We start from the raw sequence: 18487 nt of genomic DNA, 5'->3' as shown, positions 1-18487 counted from the left end.
GACAGATTTCACCCTCTTGTTTGCTAGGGTTCTTGGGGGTTTGATTTGGGGTTCGAACAGTTCTGGTCAGATTCGAAGGAACAAAAGTTATTTAGGGTATGAGGGAGGCCTGGTGGACATCTGGTGTGAGTTTGGGGTAGGTTGGGGTAGGTTTAGGTTTTGCTCGAATCTTTGATTGAAGATTCGAGAAGCTGTAGGGTGATTCGAGGTGAGCAACCAATAGATCTGTAACGAGGGTGGTTAGGGGGTGCCTTGGGGTGAGTTTGGGGTTGGCTGGTGTAGGTTTCCGTTTGGCTCGAATCTTCAAATGAAGATTCGAGAAGATGGGGAAAGATTCGAACCACACGAGTAACATATTTGGAACGGGGGTGGTCAGATGGTCTTAGGGTGTTAAGGTGGTGGTCACCGGCGTCGTTGTCGCCGGCTTTCAAACGGAGGGATTTCAGGGCGGCTAGGGTTTGGGGTCCGTCTCTGAAAGAGACGATGAACAGGGCAAAGGCGGGGGTGTTTGGTTTGGGGCGTGTGGTGAGAATTGGCCTTATATACGGAGGGGAGGGATGGATCCTGGCCGTTGGATCAAGTGAGATTGATGGCCAGGATTTCTTCATTTAAAGGAACGGTGCCGTTTTGATTGAGTGGGGATTGGGTCGGTCTCAGATGGGAGTGGGTCGGGTCATGAGGGAAGGCCTGGGAGCCATTAGATCAAAAGCAATGAACGGCCCCGATCAAATACAACCATACGGCGTCGTTTAGTTTAATGAAAGAACTGAACTGGACCGTTAGATCTGTTTGATCAACGGTCCAGATGGAAAATGCCAATACGGCGTCGTTTGGTTTGTCTTTTGAGATTAACTGGACCGGGCACCATCAAAACGATGTAGCTCTTGCCCTATACTACGTCGTTGGTGGTCTTTGGGTTGACAGACCTGGGCCGGGTAGGGCGTGTGACTTTTGGGCCTGTACTCTCTTTTAAAAATTGGCCTAGTCCGAATTTTCTTCTTTTTTTCAACTCTTTTCCTTTTCCTTCTTTAATTTAATTTAAAAACAATTCCTTATTAAATTGTAAAATCAAAAACAAAACTACACAAATATTAATTAACACTTACAACAATTAACACACAAATTAAAACCTTAAATTAAAATCAACCAATGACAACAAATAGAAATAAACACATATTTTTGTGATTTTCCTTTTAGAGCCAAATGATGGTTTAATTAATTCCTAAATGCATAATTAAATCCTAAATATGCATGCAACATGTATTTTTTATATTTTGAATTAACTACAACAAGGTAAACATTTACGGGCAAAACACAAATAATTATCAAAAATGCCACCAAATCCTAACAATTGTACACCAAGAGAATTTTGCTTTATTTTTGATTTCTTTTGGAGTAGTTTTCGTGAAGCAAAAATCACGTGCTCACACTAGCTGTCCTTAATTTATGAGCTTGTAAGTCTAAGTTAAGGACTATTTGTCCTTAGTTTTTGAACTTGTAACTCTAAGTTTAGGACTACCTGTCCTTAACTTTTGAACTTGTAATTCTAAGTTCAGGACATGTGTTCAGGACTACATGTCCTTAACTTTTGAACTTGGAACTCGAAGTTCAGGACTACCTATCATTAATTTCTGTACTTGTAACTCTAAGTTAAGGACTAAATACAAAATAACATATATGGCGATAGTGTCTTATAGGAATTTTAATTTGTAAACAAAGAAGACGGGTTTACGTGCAGTTGTTGGGAGAAAAGAAGATAAATTGAGTTCTAATTAAGTAATAACTCAGAAATATGGTGCCTAAACAAAGTGCAGATGCTGACTATTAATTGTGACAAGTCGGGAGAAGATAAAGATGAAGAATCTGAAAATGGCGTATATTAAGAATAATATTCCTCATTTATTGAAAGAATAGGAATTGAAGAAAGAAAGTGAAAAAGGAACAAGTAGAAGAGTTCATAAGATGTAAGGAAAGAATCTAAAAATGGCTTATTTTCGTTTGGGAAGGAAGGGTAACAATGTCTTTTCATATTAATTTTAATAGACTAGTGGCTACTTTTGCTCAGCATTAGAAATGCTAGATAAAAAGTAAATACCACTTTAAAAAATATCTACCCACACAATTTACACTAATAGTGTATGAAAACTCACAATTTCAAGTTTTTAAAATCTAATTATAAAATATTTATTATAATTAGTTTATCATTGAAATAAAGGTATATAATTAGTTTATCATTGAAATAGAGGTAAGTAATTTCTTCATCCTTAAGCGTTAAAATCTTTAATTATTAGGGTTGACCTGTTGGGGGCCATTTTAATGGGAGAAATTCAAAAATAGCCATAATTTCAAAAATAATCGAAATTTAGCCAATTTTTATGTAAAGATAAATCTGAACGAAAACACTATTCAAAAAACGGAAAAATACTCCAGTATAATATACGAGAATTCCGGCATAAGTATACTGGAACTCCAGTATATTACACTGGAGTTCCAGTATAGTATACCGGTCCAGTATAATATGCTGGAGAATGGAGCACTGGTGCTCCAATACTGGAACTTTCCGCGTGTTGGAATTTCAACATAATATGCTAGAAGTTCATACACAGGTGCTCCGATCTCCAGTATGGTATGCTGGAATTTTCTGTGTTGCAGCAAAATAATGACTATTTTTCAATAACTTTGCAAACGCTAGCTATTTTTAAATGACCAATTCAATATTTTTACCATATTGATACCCGCAAATGAATCACCCAATCCAATCCTTTTGCAGTTTCGCGTCAAGACTTCAACAAGGTCCAAGCTCAACAGAGGATAAGGGTAATTTGGTCAATAAAGCAGGAGGTCCAAAGGCGGGGTTATACGTTTCTCCCATACGAATACGAAAAAAGGAAAGCCCTTCTCCTCTCTTATCCACTTCGTCAAAAAAAATAAAATAAAAAAAATCCCATCTTCAATTTGCAAATCCAAAAGCAAAAGTTTCAAAAAATGGCGGTGTCTTTGGGGTTCTTCTCCACTTTCTCGGCTGTTGAAACGGCATCGTTCTTTAAGTCTTCGTCTTCTTCTGTTAGGCTTGGTGGTAATTTACCTAGTGTGCGAATGGCGACATTCGCCGCCTCTTCAAAGCCAGCTACTACGGAGCCAAAGAAGCGGGAACCAAGAGGGATAATGAAGCCACGTCGTGTTTCGCCGGAAATGCAGGCCTTCCTCGGCGGCCTTCCGGAGATTCCTCGTACTCAAGCACTCAAGTTCATTTGGGCCTACATCAAACAGCACAACCTTCAGGTATACTTTTCGATATGTTTAATTTCTTCTCGAATAAGATTAGGTACCACTAATTACTCCACTCTATAGATGGCTTTATCAATTAGAAAGCAAATGATGGTGTACACGTACCAGCTAGTTGGGATAAAAGTTTAGTTGTTGTTGCTACTGTTACGTTAGGTTTTAATTTTATTAGTGTTTGTTGGTATTCATTTCTCTGGTTAAATTAGTCGATACAGGTAGAGGCCGCTCTAGTTTGAGATTCTACAACAACCCATCTGATTTATTCTATTGTTTGTACTTATTTAGAGGATATTTTAGCACAAATAATAGATCCGAGCTAAAGCTACTGGATTCAGATAAGGTACAGACTGCATCCTATGATCCTCTGAATATAGGAATAAGTGCTGAGATTTAGAGAACGTTTAAAATTTGAGAATCAGTAATTTGCGTTAAAAGATGAGTAATTATTTATAAGTATTTGGTATGATAAATTGATTTATCCGTATTCGAGGGAAAATGTCCAAATAGAGTGAAATTGATGTAGAAGATTAATATAGTTGACTCCAACTATTTTGGATCGAGCGTTGTTGATTGGATGATTGATCATTTATATGTATATATATTCTTTTTGTTATAGTTGCATTAACGGGATTTTTTGGCTTGATTTTGGGACATATGTGTTGTAAATTGTTTGGAACCGGTGGTTACAGTAGCACGAAGGGGGATTTTAGTTATGCTTCTTGACACTTGGAAAGGATGAGAAGCTTCTTAGTTGATTATGGGTATTCATAAGAAAATGTTTTGATTAAGGGTTTATGAGGTGTATTAATTTGTTAGTTCTGGGTTGTGTTGTAGTAAGATTTGTGTTATTGCATGATTCAGTTGTCTAAAATAATGTTCTTTTCACTTGTATTTCTGAAATAACTTCATATATAGTACTTCTGCTCTGGTTTATATGTTAAATGCGCACTCACATGATTTCTTTAACCTCTTTGAGTTCGTGTTGGTCCGTATTAAATGAGCGTGTTCCAATGTTATTAACTGGTTGGTTAAATATTCATCTAGTCACTCTTGTGTCGAATCATAATTGCTCCGTTTTTGCCTTAGTGCGATTGGTATCACACCGTTAATTCAGTAACATGTTCTAGAGCTTACTTTCTAATGATAATGTTTGTGTCGTTTGTTGTATGTTGTGTAGTGTTTGAGGATGAATTGCAGACTTTTTACTGTTTTTGACTTTCAAGTATGAATTAGCAGTTCTTTTCTTGCTGGCCTAAATAGCTACTTTTGCTTCAGCCAAGACCATAGTTATGATGTCACCCTTTTTTCTTGTGATCAATTGTCGATTTGCTTGTGGCCGTATTTTCTAGCTCTTGTATGAAAGATGTATATTTGTTTGATATTTATATACTTGCCATATATATACTATTGATGAACTTACTGTGAAATATGATGTTTCATGGGAGTCTTCTTCATATGTATTCTTTTTCATTACTTCATAAAAAAGAATGTATCTTTTTCATTTTTATGTTTGAATATTTATCGACAGATATGCTTGGGATATGCTTTCAGGTTCTAATATATACCACCTGTGTTTGATGCAAAGCACATTGCTGATTTAGTTCTTTTCTTGCTGTCTGATTGTACTCCATGTGTCTGGTTAAATATCATCTAAAGTATTCTACGAAGGTTTGGAGTTTTATTCCAACTATAGATGTCGAAAGGTACTCAAGTATTTGGTCATATCCCCTTCCATGTACTCAAGCGGATCGCTTTAGTAATTTGACCTTTTCTCCCTCTGTGTTGATAAGAAAACTGTCTGATTGAGTTTGAAGAAATTGGTTCTTTCTGTTATGAGGTTTGGCTCCTTATTCAAAATATAGCAATGTATACTTTTCATATTTCTTATGCAGTATGGTAATATATAACTTACACTATCCATATTGTGCGTCATCTTTGTAGGATCCCGAGGACAAGAAGGTCATAATCTGTGATGAGAAGTTGAAGAATATTTTTGGAGGAAGAGATCGCGTCGGGTTCCTTGAGATCGCGGGATTAATTAGTCCTCACTTTCTTAAGTGACACAAGTTAAGGGAAGTTATGGAAGGAAACTCTTTTTTCTTTGTAAAATTAGGTTCTAGATTGGATGATATAGTATCTTTTAGGACTCAAAATTGCTGCTGATCAATTTAGCTCAGCTTGGTTTCTTTTAAACTTGTGAAGATCACTCTTTTGTTAAAGTTGATTGGTAGTTTTGGTTTTCAGTACTTCATATAGCTTTGCATTTCAAAATTACTGATGACTCAAGTGTTAACAATCTTGCGCTTTTTGCTGCTAGTGATGTACGGGGGCATTTCCGGACCTTCTGATGCTGTTAAATGCATTGAAAATGTGAATTATTTTCTTTACGACATGCAAATGGCGCTCAAATTTTGAAATGGAGTGGTGAAATCAGGAAATGATCTGTTTTTTCCTTTTCCTTTTCTCTATCCCTCTAGTATTCGGAATTCACTAGTCCTGAGTGTCCGACTAACTTTTTAATTCGCGACACATAAGATCCATTAAAGAGAAAGTGCTTCTTCTTGAGGATTTCTTCATTTTTTTTCTTCTCTTTCTCTTGTCAAAACTATGTTTTCCTTTTCTTTTTTTTATAGTATTCTTCTATTAGTGATAAAGTTGATGATTGTGAATTTATTGTCATTTTAAGTTCTAAATAAACGTATTATCCAATCATCGAATATGGAGAATTATAGCCTGTTTCGCCAAGCTTCTTTATGGCCAATGTGTTTTTTTTTTTTGCCAAAAGCACTTTTGGTAAAAAATTGAGGTGTTTGGCCAAGTTTTTGGAAGGAAAAAAAGTGCTTTTGAGGAGAAGCAGAAGCAGTTTTGGAGAAACAGAAAAAAATAGGTTTTCTCCAAAAGTACTTTTTTGAGAAGCACTTTTGAGAAAAATACACTTAGAAACAGTTTTTTAAAGCTTGGCCAAACACTAATTGCTGCTTAGAAGTGCTTTTCAAACTAATTAGTCAAACACAAATTGCTTCTCACCAAAAGTGTTTTTCTCAAGAAAAGCACTTTTAAAAAAAACACTTCTCAAAATAAGCTGATTTTTGCAGCTTGGCCAAACGGGCTATTACTCTCGTCTCTTTGAACTCCAAGAAATTCCTCTATGTTTTGCGGGAAAAGAAACTAAAATATTTGTACGCAAATCATTCATCAAAGGGAGCTGTGTTATTTCTTTGGGACATAAATTATATTCTTTGCTTATTATTTTTATTTGAATATTTACATACCTTCTAATCGTGTCTCTCTTTCTTATAGTTTTCTAGACCTGCATAATACAACTATTTGTTTCTTAACTTATCAGAAATAAATATAGTATATTTCATAAGTTATGTTTTCTTCATTTCACTCTGGATAGTTAATAATGTTTTCACTTATCATGGTGTAAACTTTTAATCTTATCTAATTAGTGATGAAGGTACTGTCGCCCAATCTCATTAGAGAAGCTTTAGGATATGTGGCCAAAGGTTCTTATTTTTATCGAGGGATCTTATTTCACCACATTCTAAGTTCTGATTTACGAATTTTCTTATATGTGGAAACAATTTAAGTTTTAATTTCTCATTTACCCATTTAATAAGAAACTTCTTAGGCACATGAAATGATTAAGATCACAAAATTTGACAAATCTTATAGCCACATGATGATATAACATATTCAATATCATAAATAGCAAAAATCTTTCTCAAAAAATCCAACAATGAACTGTATTCAGTGTATTACTATCACAACGAGAATGATTCTCCAATTCTAGTGTAGATAATTAATTTGTGTCAAGAAAATATAATCAAAATTGAAAAATATTGTAACAATCGTAGTATTTTATTTCAATTGATTTGAGCATTACAATCTCTATGATTCTTGTGATTCTTCTTATCTAATATAAATTCAAGGGCCTTTGAGCTTGATCTTGAATTTATGGTTGTTTTCACGAATGATGATCTTGAATTCAACTAGCACGAACTTTGTTTTGAACTCGTATTCCTTGAACCTTGATTTGTTCTTCGTTCTTGAGCTTGAACTTGATTTCTTGGACTTGAACTTGGTTGCTTGAAGTTTGAAACTTATAGAGAAATTTGCGGTGTTTGATTCACGGGCTCTCTCTTGCTTTTTGTTATGATTTCTGGTAGGGGTGTACAAAGAAAACCGACAAACCGCACCAAACTAATAATCCCAGTCAAACCGAGAAAAAAAATTTCACTATGGTTTGGTTTGATTTGGTTTGGTGTTAGGAAAAAAAAATCCGACCATAATTGGTTTGGTTTAGATTTAACTAAAAAGAGTCAAACCGAAATCAAATCAACTCGGCATTATATGTATACAAGTTTTAATAATATTTTATGCATAAAAATAATTATTGTAATGTAATTTATAAATATAATTTAAACTCTTTAATAATTCTCTCTTTTAATGTATATTCAAGCTTGGACTTAGAACTTTTGAATGATCAAATATGTTTTATATCCTATAAAAGTTAGTAACTCAAATAAAGCCCAAAGCAAAATCAAATCAATACTAATGCTAACAATAAAAATTCAATTCAATACTAGAAATGACAATAGTATTTTTTTTAGTTTCGCACTGATTTAGATAGTGAAAATGCATAACTCACTTTTATGGCTTATTAATTAGTAATATTTATCTTATGCGATTTGTTGAGTATTTTAGTATAATAATGACTCATCTCATATTATTTTGTATTATTTTATTGGGTAACGTCTTATATAGTTTTATCCTATTAGGACCTAAGAAATATTAGAGCACAAATTATAAATTGTATGCTATAAAGAGAAAACCGAAAAACCCGAGAAAAACCGTGATTGAAAAACCCGATTTTTGTTGGTTTGGTTTATAAATTTAAAAATCCGAGATAATTGGTTTGGTTTGGTAATTGAAAAATCCGAACCAACCCGACCTATGTACACCCCTAATTTCTAGTATCTTTTCTGAATTATGAAGACCCCTATTTATAGTTGCGAGAAGGAAGAATTGTGATGAGAACAAACTCTTTCCGATCAATCAGATTAAAGTGTGACAAGGCCGTATTTGATTGGTTAGAACATGTCACCTACATATGTGGCGCGATTTCATTGACCTTTTAATTTGACTTGGCATGCCTTGTCATTTCGACATGTGGCACGATCCTATTGGTTCTTCCATTTGACTTGGTGTGCCAAGTCATTTGATACGTGGCACCAAATTGGATTTCTAGAAAGATGACATATTGGACTTAATAAAGTGGACTATTCATTCATAGCCCAATTAAGTGGGCTAGCCTCCTGAATTTTGACTTATTTATTTAATCTATATATATTGAATATATATAATTAATCTAATTATATTAGTCAATAAATTTATTTAAACTAATATATTTTAAATTTAAAATATAGTCCAAATTATTTTACGAATTTAAATTCAATAAAATTTAATTATCTATAAATACCCCTACTTCGAAGCTTGTGAAATACTATAAACTTTAAAAGACTAGACCGAAAAGTATTTGTTGACGACAATTCGTATTTTCCTTCTTACAATTTGAAAACGACTTCGCCGATGTTTTTTCTTGCGATTAGAATACTTTAGTAGCATTCTATCTGGACCAAAATATTGACAGATCCCATGTGCCATAATTAATCCTTTAACTTTTTTTTTTTTACTTGAGCCAAGCAATTTCAGTTTAAGTTGATGCCGCAAGACATTAAAATTGGCCTCTTAATGGAGCACATATTTGATCTACTATACGTGGCAGTAGCTAGAACATATGAATTCATTACAATTAATTATTATGTACATTTGTATCACCACAATTTTTAATTTAAGTAGTACTCTGAAACAGGTCTTTCCTTCTTTGACTAGCATTGTTAATTTGAGTAGGAGTCAACTTGTAGTAGCCCAATTTACATTAATTATGACAGCCGCCTTAGCCACTGATCCCACCTCGAGATTGAAAACCGAACGTAACTTCAGTGTGTGAAGGGAGAGATACTCATCTCTGCCAAAAATTAAAGGGATAATCTTAGGGGGTGAAGGGATAATACTTATTCCTGCTCAAAAATCGGAAGGGCAATCACACGGTGTAAAGGGATGGATACTTATCCCCGTACGAAAATTGGAGGCATAATTTTAAGGTGCAAAAGTTCATACGGTATATAGAAGGACAAATCCACGGCAATATATAGAAGGACAAATTTTCAACAGTGTATAGAAGGATCAACTTGCAACGAGACCGGATTAAGGTGCAAAGACACTTAAATGTCCACCTTAAGATTGAAAAAGTATAGATCCTTAAAGGCAAACCCACGAAGAGGCCAACTTAAGGTGCAAAGAGACTTAAACGTGCACCCTAAGATTGGAAAATTATAATCCATTTTGAGGACAAACCCACTATGAGGCCGACTTAAGGTCAAAGGGACTTAAACGTCCACCTTAAGATTCAAAAATTATAGTTTCTTTTAAAGACAAAACCACAAAGAGGCCAACTTTTCCACCTTAAGATTGAAAAATTAGAAAGCGTCAACTCGAAGGCTTGGTGGACTTAACGACTTCGACTTAAACACTTGGAAAACTTTGAAGACTTTGCAGACTTCAACTTAAAGATCGACAAACTTGAAGATTTGACGGACTTAAAGATTTGGTGAACTTTGACGCTTTATCTTGAAGAGCGATGGACTTTTAAACTTCAACTTGAAAAATTAGCAGACTTGAAGACTTCAACTTAAAGACTTGGAGGCTTAAATACTTAACTTGAAGACCGACAAACTTGAGGACTTCAACTTGAAGACCAATGGACTTGAAAGCTTCAACTTGAAGATTTGGAGGGCTTGAATACTTCAAATTGAAGGTGTAGTAGACAAGAGAAATTCAATTTGACTTGGCATTAAAGAGTTCAACTTGAAAATTTTGGCTTTCTACTAAAAGACTACCTCCATCCATTAGAGATACCAATTTGTTGTGGAGGCTTGCCACCATTGAACCATCAATCTTTGATAAGGCACAAAGTCGAATACATCTAAGCCCAATTTTTTAAGTTCCAATCAAGTGGATTATATTCCATCATGCTTCATTCGAACAATGTTTGGGGTGACATATATTTTTGAACTCATGTGACTTGATTTAGAATAAAACTCTAAGCTGCCTATATACCTTAGTAAAGAGGATCAAGTCATATCGTAGTTCAGAATAGGTGAATTTTTTTTCTTAATGTCCGAACTTTTGCCTAGGCCGCCTATTTCGAGGTTTTCAACCTAGCAAAATTTTTTGGGCCGTATACAGTTTATACTTGTACAGGCCAAGAGTAACATGAAGTTTATGCTTTTGCGTTAAAGAGCGTAGCGATTTGCATTTTAAGCTTGTATTTTGAGGAGATTTACAACTTGAAGATTTTTCTCAAATTTGAAGAGCTTCATGACATGCAGTTTAGGCTCGTGCGTCCAGGAGAATAGCGATTTGCAGTTTAAGCTCGTATTTTGAGGTGCATTACAACTTGCAGTTTAGGCTCGTGCATTAAGAAGCATTATAACTTATAGTTTAGGCAAGTTGAGGAGCATTATAATCGGTAGTTTAGGCTCGTGCGTTGAGGAGCGAAGTAACTTGCAGATTTAGCTAAAAGTTGAAGATCTTTGGAACTTAAAGTTTGGCTCGAATTTGAAGAGCTTCGTGACTTGAATATTTAGATCAAAGTTGAAGAGCTTTCGGCATGAGTCTTTGCTCGAATTTAAAGATCTTTATGTCTTGAAGATTTAGCTCGAATTTGAAGAGCTTCACAACTTGAAGACTTTGCTCGAATTTAAATAGCTTTACAACTTGAAGACTTTGTTCGAATTTGAAAAGCTTTACTTCTTGAAAACTTAGTTCAAAATTGGGGAGCTTCATGACATACAATATAGGATCATGTGCCAGAAAGCAATATAACTTGCAGTTTAGGCTCGTGCGTTGAGAAGCATTATAACTTGCAGTTTAGGCTCATGCGTAGAGGAGCATTATAACTTGCAATTTAGGTTCGTGCGTTGACGAGCATTATAACTTGTAGCTTAGGCTCGTGCATTGAGGAGCATTATAACTTGCAATTTAGGCTCGTGCATTGATGAGCATAGTGACATGCATAGACTCTTCGGTTTCATTTTCGGATGAAAACTTGCCCCCATCCTCGATGCCTTGTTCTTCTTCTTGTTTGTCGTAAGACTCAAAGACAGGTAGCCCTTCATCTCCACTTGTGGACACACTTAGTTCCATATATTAGCGCGAGTTGCTAGTTCTTCAACTATTTTGGGCTTTATTTCTTGTAATATATAGCGAAGACCCCAATGCATGCCTTGAATACATATTTCGATTCTAGAAGTTTCACTAAGGCGGTCTTTGCAGTTGAGGATTAATCTCCTCCAGCGATTGATGAAGTCAATAACTGTCTCATCCTTTCATTGATGAGCGATTGTAAGTTCGATCATGCTTATGGTGCGTCTTGCGCTATAGAAATAATTGAGAAACTCTTGCTCCAACTGCTCCCAACTATCGATGGAATCAGATTCGAGATCTGTGTACCAATCGAATGCATTACCTTTGAGAGATCGAACAAACTATTTGACAAGATAATCATCATAAGTTCCAGTATTGTTGCAAGTTTCAACAAAGTGCGCTACATACTGTTTTAGATTTCCCTTGCCGTCGAATTGTTGCAACTTAGGAGGTTGATAACCAATATGCATCTTCAAGTTATCAATTCTTTGTATATACGGTTTTATATATGCGAGAGATAATTTGGACGACGACTCAGACTTATCTTTGATAGCCTCCATGATGAAATCCTTCAATTTCTCAATGGGAATCAGACCTTCAGTGGAGACTTGGATCTCATTGGTTGTTGTTGGTTGCTTTTTGGAGAAGTTTCCTCTCTCTTGTGACATTTGTAGATTTAAAGGTGTTTGTGTGGATTCTCCTTCTACTATGCTATCCAATTTATTTGTTAACTTGAAAAGTTTAGCATCTTGATCTTGCATGTGCTTTGACGCTTGGTTTTTGTCAAATTTGCAACTTGTTCTTTTACGGTAGAAGCTTCAATAACCATTGTTTGCATGATCGCCATAGAGGATGAAGAATATGGAGTAGCTTAGAGGTCACACTAATAGAGGTTAGAGTAGATCCAGTGCTCAAGCCATTATCATCGGTTTGCATGAAGGGTTTCTTGGACATAGATAAACTAAGTTGGGCAAGACCCTTTTCGATCCTTTCGGCGATGTCGTTCCCTTTTTGGGTCGTGCTTGCAGAGGATCTTGCTCCTTTTGAGGATAAAGATCCTAAAATAGGGGTTGATGTGGATGGCTCTTGAAGTGCTTGTCGTCCTAAAAAACTTTCTTTGCTCCTTGTAACTGGTCCAAAGCTTCCAAAGGTAACATCGAGGATGTTTTCCACATCAACATCGAACTTGGAATTAGCAACCGTAGGGGAAGTTGATCTGGAGTTGATTTTCTGTGAAGCCATTTCGATGTTCTTAAACTTTGGTGCTTGAAAAATTGAGATGAGATGTAGAGATTGTTCCATTAGGTGTGCTAGAATTTGTCGATAATAAATTTGCGTCAAGAAAATATAACCAAGACCAAAAAATATTGAAACAATTTTAGTATTTTATTTCGATTTACTTGAGAGTTACAATCTCGATGATTCATCTGATTCTTCTTTTCTAATATAAATTCAAGGCTTTTGAGCTTGATCTTGAATTTATGATTATTTCCACAGACGATGATTTTGAATTCAACTAGCACGAACTTTATTTTGAACTCGTACTCCATGAACCTTGATTTTTCTTCATTCTGAGCTTGAACTTGATTGCTTGAAGTTTGAAGCTTGTGGAGAAATTTTCGGCGTTTGATCCACGAGCTTTCTCTTGCTTCTTGTTATGATTTCTGGTGTCTTTTCTGAGTTATGAAGATCCCTATTTATAATTTTGGGAGAAAAGAGTTGTGATGAGAACAAATTCTTTCCGACCAATCAGATTAAAGCGTGACGATGCCGCATTTGATTGGTTAGAACATGTCACTTGCACATGCAACGCGATTTCATTGGCCTTTTAATTTGACTTGGCATGTCTTGTCATTTCGACACGTGACACGATCCTATTGGCTCTTCCATTTGACTTGGCATGCCACGTCATTTTACACCAAATTGGGCCCCTAGAAAGATGACATCTTGAGCTTAATAAAGTAGGCTCATCATTCGTAGTCCAATTAATAGGCTAGCCCAATGAATTTAGACTTATTTATTTAATCCATATATATTGAACTTATATAATTAATTCAATTATATTAATCCAATAAATTTATTTGAACTAATATATCTTGAATTTAAAATATAGTCCAAATTCTATTACGGATTTAAATCCAACAAATTTTAATTATCTACACCTACAAGTAGGGGTGTTTATGGTTCGGTTTGGATCGGTTTTTCCCTAAAAAGCAACCAAACCAAGTAAGTCATTTTTTCAAATATTAGAACCAAACCAATTAAGTCGGTTTTTTCTCGATTCAGTTTATGTCGGTTTTTCGGTTAGACATGCACTACCAAACACATTTCGGCGACCACATTTTTAACGTAACACTATCAAATCAATTGCCCTTTGAGAAATCTATTATTTACCAAGATATATTGATGATAATTGAATCTAATAGTGATGAATAATTTAAGGACTCAATTAAAAATATATTATTTTTAACATGAAATAGATTCTTATACTTAACAAAAGAAAACTACCAATCAAACTAGAATGTAAAAGTAAAGAACTGTACTAAAAGTGCAAACGATTAACATTTACTACAAAATTTTTAAAACTTTGTATAAAAGTGTGTGTGTGTGTATATATATATATATAGGTATAATTCCAAATTTAAAATAGCTACTTCTATATTCGATTTGGTTCGATTTTTTTTTTTATTAAAATCAAAACTAAATCAAATTTGATCGATTTTTAAATTTTAAAACCAAAACCAAAATCAAAACGAAACCAAAATAAAAAGTATCCATTTTTTTTATTGATTTGGTTTGATTTTCGGTCTGGCTTTTGGATATTTAAAACACCCCTACCTACAAGTCCTTCCAAAAAAAAAAAAGAGAGAGAGAAATTTTGTCCAATGATATAGTACAAGACGCCAGACTTGACAGGTCTCATATCCTGCTCTCACCAATTTCCCATTGTAATTGAGCTTTTGCTGGGAAATTGGAAACCAAAAGATGAGCTGGTGGTGGTCTGGAGCTATAGGCGCTGCCAAGGTAATTACGTTAACTTCTCTCTACATCTCCCCCACTTCATCTACTGCAGTAATTCTTTATTCAACAATCTAATTATTTCTTAATTTCCAGAAAAAAATCGATCAAGATGATGCCCCAATACAGAAGTATCAAAGCGTTGCACTAATCATCGGAGTCACCGGCATCGTCGGCAACAGCCTCGCCGAGATCCTCCCTCTCTCCGACACCCCCGGTGGTCCTTGGAAGGTCTACGGCGTCGCTCGCCGTCCTAGACCGTCCTGGAACGCCGACCACCCTATTGAGTACATCCAATGCGACATCTCAAACCCTGAAGATTCGCAATCCAAACTCACTCTTTTCTCTGACGTCACTCACGTTTTCTACGTGACTTGGGCCAGTCGATCCACAGAGATCGAAAACTGTGAAACCAATGGGGAAATGTTCAAAAATGTACTGAATGCTATTATTCCCAATTGCCCCAATTTGTCTCACATCTGTTTGCAAACGGGTCGAAAACACTATCACGGCCCGTTTGAATTGTTCGGAAAAGTAGGACATGATACCCCACATCACGAGGGTTTGCCCCGTTTACCCGTACCCAATTTCTACTACACTCTTGAGGATATTTTATTTGAGGAGGTGAAAAAGAAAGAAAAATTAACATGGTCAGTTCATAGGCCCGGGTTGATATTTGGGTTTTCACCCTATAGCTTAATGAATATTATTGCAACTCTGTGTGTTTATGCAGCTATATGTAAACATGAGGGGTTGAAATTGAAATTTCCAGGAGTTAAATCAGCGTGGGACGGGTACTCGGACTGTTCAGATGCGGAATTAATTGCAGAGCATCAAATATGGGCGTCAGTGAATCCTAATGCAAAGAATGAGGCATTTGATGTAAGCAATGGGGATGTGTTTAAGTGGAAGCATTTGTGGGGGATATTAGCTGAGGAATTTGAAGTGGAAGCTGAAGAATTTGATGAAAAGAAGAAGAGATGGAGATTGGAGGAGATGATGAAGGATAAAGGAGAAATTTGGGATGAGATTGTGAAGGAGAATGGATTGGTGCCTAATAAATTAGAGCAAGTTGGAGGTTGGTGGTTTGTTGATATTGTTCTTAGTGGAGAGTGTCCTTTGGATACTATGAACAAGAGTAAAGAACATGGCTTTTTGGGTTTTAGGAACTCCAAAAATGCCTTCATTTCATGGATTGATAAAGTGAAAGCCTACAAAATTGTCCCTTAATTAGTTTGATTTTCTTTACTACTCATATAAGTTAAAGTTGTGGGATATATGGCTAAGTGGATGTAAACTTTTAAGTTTAGTCCTCTATTACACTTGAACACCGAAGAAAATATCAAATTTTTGTAGAAGCCAAGTGGAAGGAAAAGTTTAAAGAGATAAGACAAGTCCAGCAAGAACCATTTTCCATTTGATGAACAAGTGACTGGTGAATTTGCCTGGAAGAGAAAACAATATACCGAATAACACAAAGTGAAAGGTAAATATTACTCCACTTAGTATATTAGAAGTATTCACTTTGCCAATTATCGTATACAGAAAATGAAAGGTAAATAGTATACCAGAAGTCCTTGTGATCAATTGCCATATTCCGAAAATTTCGCCTATTTCTGTTATAAGTATTCAATTTGTCAATTAGATGAACGAGTTACTTGAAATTTTTGCCCAATAGGCCTAGAGAAAGTTCCAAATCTTTTTCACCCAATGGAAACTGATTCTCACACAATACTACCCACTATTCACTTAGACGTCAGTTGTGTTGATATGCAATCAGTTATACTGATCTCACTTATTCACTCTATTTTATATTTTTTTCAGCATTTTTTATATAGTGTTATTCGGGCTGCTAGCTCTACCACCATGTGTACCTCATAGACATATGTGAAGGAATTACCTATGATTTTTTATTGACTCTTATTTATTTAGAATGACTACGAAATACTCGTCATAACACATTTTCAATAATGCAGACATCATTTTTAGTTGTTAAAATATTAATATAGGTGGAAACTTAGCCATATCAGTCTAAGGTCAATTGTGAAGGTTGGGTGAACCTCTAGATATGGATTCTTCAATTCAAGAGTGGTACCATTACGTGAGTGACATATAAGTAGCCAAATTACATTTTAACACCAGTCAAAGCACATGTAACATTAGGACTGGAGAAAGGGAAAATTACAAAGAAGAAAAAATCAGACACGTCCTAGTTTACATAACCACAAACTAGTCCCTCATAGCAATTAATGTGGTTAAAGTCATGCTATCGTATCGTATGAAAAGAAAATTGCTGGTGCTACGGCATTGAAAAAGATATACGTATGTATCTTTCAGCTTAAAGTCAAGGGTTTCGTATGTCTTTCCTCATCGCTATCATTTGCAAAAACCAACTTTGCCACTTACAAAGACTATGAAATCTTGGTAATGATTATTGTCTACTTGACAGCGAAAATAAAAACTTTATTTTGCATTCGAGGTTTATACCACCTCATGATAATTTACTACAATTTGGTAATGAGTTGAGGTGAAAATATACACTAATCTATAGGTAATTCTAGATAAGTTTCTTTCCTTCTGCAACCATGCGGTACACGACATATTGAAACTTTTAATATATATATATATATACACCTGGTTTTTAGACAAGTGAATTAATTCGATCCTGAAATAATAAAAGAAATGAAGAAATATATAATACTTAGCCTTGATATGAAGATGAAATAGCAGAAATAGTAATTCCGGGAGCGAGGTTTCCGGACACAACAGTAATGAAATCTAAAAGTAAGAAGATAAAATTGTATAGAGCTTTGAATAGATTATAGTGTAAGTTTGCCAGAAAATTACTGTCCTTTACAATGATAGCCAAACTCACTATTTATAGTTGCACCTAGCGAACAAGGTCCTAGGATTAGGGGTGTACATATGTCGGGTTGATTCGAATTTTCTAATTATCAAACCAAACCAATTGTATCGGATTATTAAATCTAAAGATCAAACCAAACCAAACCAATAAAATTTAGGTTTTTTAGTCTCGGTTTTTCTTGGATTTTTCGGGGTTTCGAATTTTTTTTCATAAAGTATTCATAGTGCAAAACATAGAATTTTTGCTCCAAATATTTCTTTAATCCTGGTAAAACAGAACTATATAAGGTGTTTTTCAATAAAATAACATAAATATGAGATGAGTTATGGCATTATACTAAAATATTCAATAATAAAGATAATAAAATCACACAAAATAAATATTATTAATAAGCCATAATGAAATCAAACAAAATTGAAAATTACTAATAAGTTGCTAAAATAAGTACGACTAATAAGTACCATTATTTATATGACTAAACACTATAAAAGAAAAATAAGTTATGCATTTTATCTAAATCAAGGATAAGCTAAAAATTAGATATCCAATATTATTTTTATTCGTAGAACAATTGAATTGAATATTTTTTATTAGCATTAGCAATGATTTGGTTTTGGTTTAGGATTTATTTGAGTTACTAACATTTATGGACTATAAAATTTATTGGAGCATCCAAAAAATATAAGTCCAAGCTTGAAATAATACGTTAAAAGATAAAACTATGAAAAAACTTAAGAAATATTTATAAACTACACTACAATAAATATATTTATGTATTAAATATATTCAAAACGTCTATACATATAATGCCGGGTTGGTTTGGTTTCGGTTTGACTTTTTTTTAGTTAAAACCAAACCAAATCAAATATTGTCGGTTTTTTTTCTAACACCAAACCAAACCATAGTTAGATTTTTTTCTCGGTTTGACTCGGATTATGGGGTTGGTGCAATTTTGTCGGTTTTATTTATACACCCCTACCTAGGATCATGCCCTTCTTTAATGTCAATTATGAGGGTCATTGAAGAATGTGTAACGGTGAGCAT

The 18487-nt window shown here is 34.7% G+C and overlaps 2 protein-coding genes across 2 annotated transcripts; both read left to right on the top strand.

Moving 5' to 3' along the window:
- The first annotated feature begins 2869 nt into the window (after positions 1-2869).
- On the top strand, positions 2870-5676 carry LOC107769537 (protein TRI1). Its single transcript, XM_016588761.2, has 2 exons — positions 2870-3282; positions 5227-5676. Exons 1-2 carry the CDS (start codon positions 2986-2988, stop codon positions 5344-5346), a joined length of 417 nt encoding a protein of 138 aa, XP_016444247.1. The 5' UTR covers positions 2870-2985; the 3' UTR covers positions 5347-5676.
- An 8727-nt stretch (positions 5677-14403) lies between these two features.
- LOC107769538 ((S)-8-oxocitronellyl enol synthase ISY1) lies at positions 14404-16372 on the top strand. The gene is made up of 2 exons (XM_016588762.2): positions 14404-14583; positions 14674-16372. Exons 1-2 carry the CDS (start codon positions 14545-14547, stop codon positions 15805-15807), a joined length of 1173 nt encoding a protein of 390 aa, XP_016444248.1. The 5' UTR covers positions 14404-14544; the 3' UTR covers positions 15808-16372.
- The last annotated feature ends 2115 nt before the right edge of the window (positions 16373-18487 follow it).

The sequence above is a fragment of the Nicotiana tabacum genome, chromosome 18 (assembly GCF_000715075.1).
Source record: "Nicotiana tabacum cultivar K326 chromosome 18, ASM71507v2, whole genome shotgun sequence".
NCBI lineage: Eukaryota > Viridiplantae > Streptophyta > Magnoliopsida > Solanales > Solanaceae > Nicotiana > Nicotiana tabacum.
This window is presented reverse-complemented; position numbering and strand designations above follow the sequence as displayed.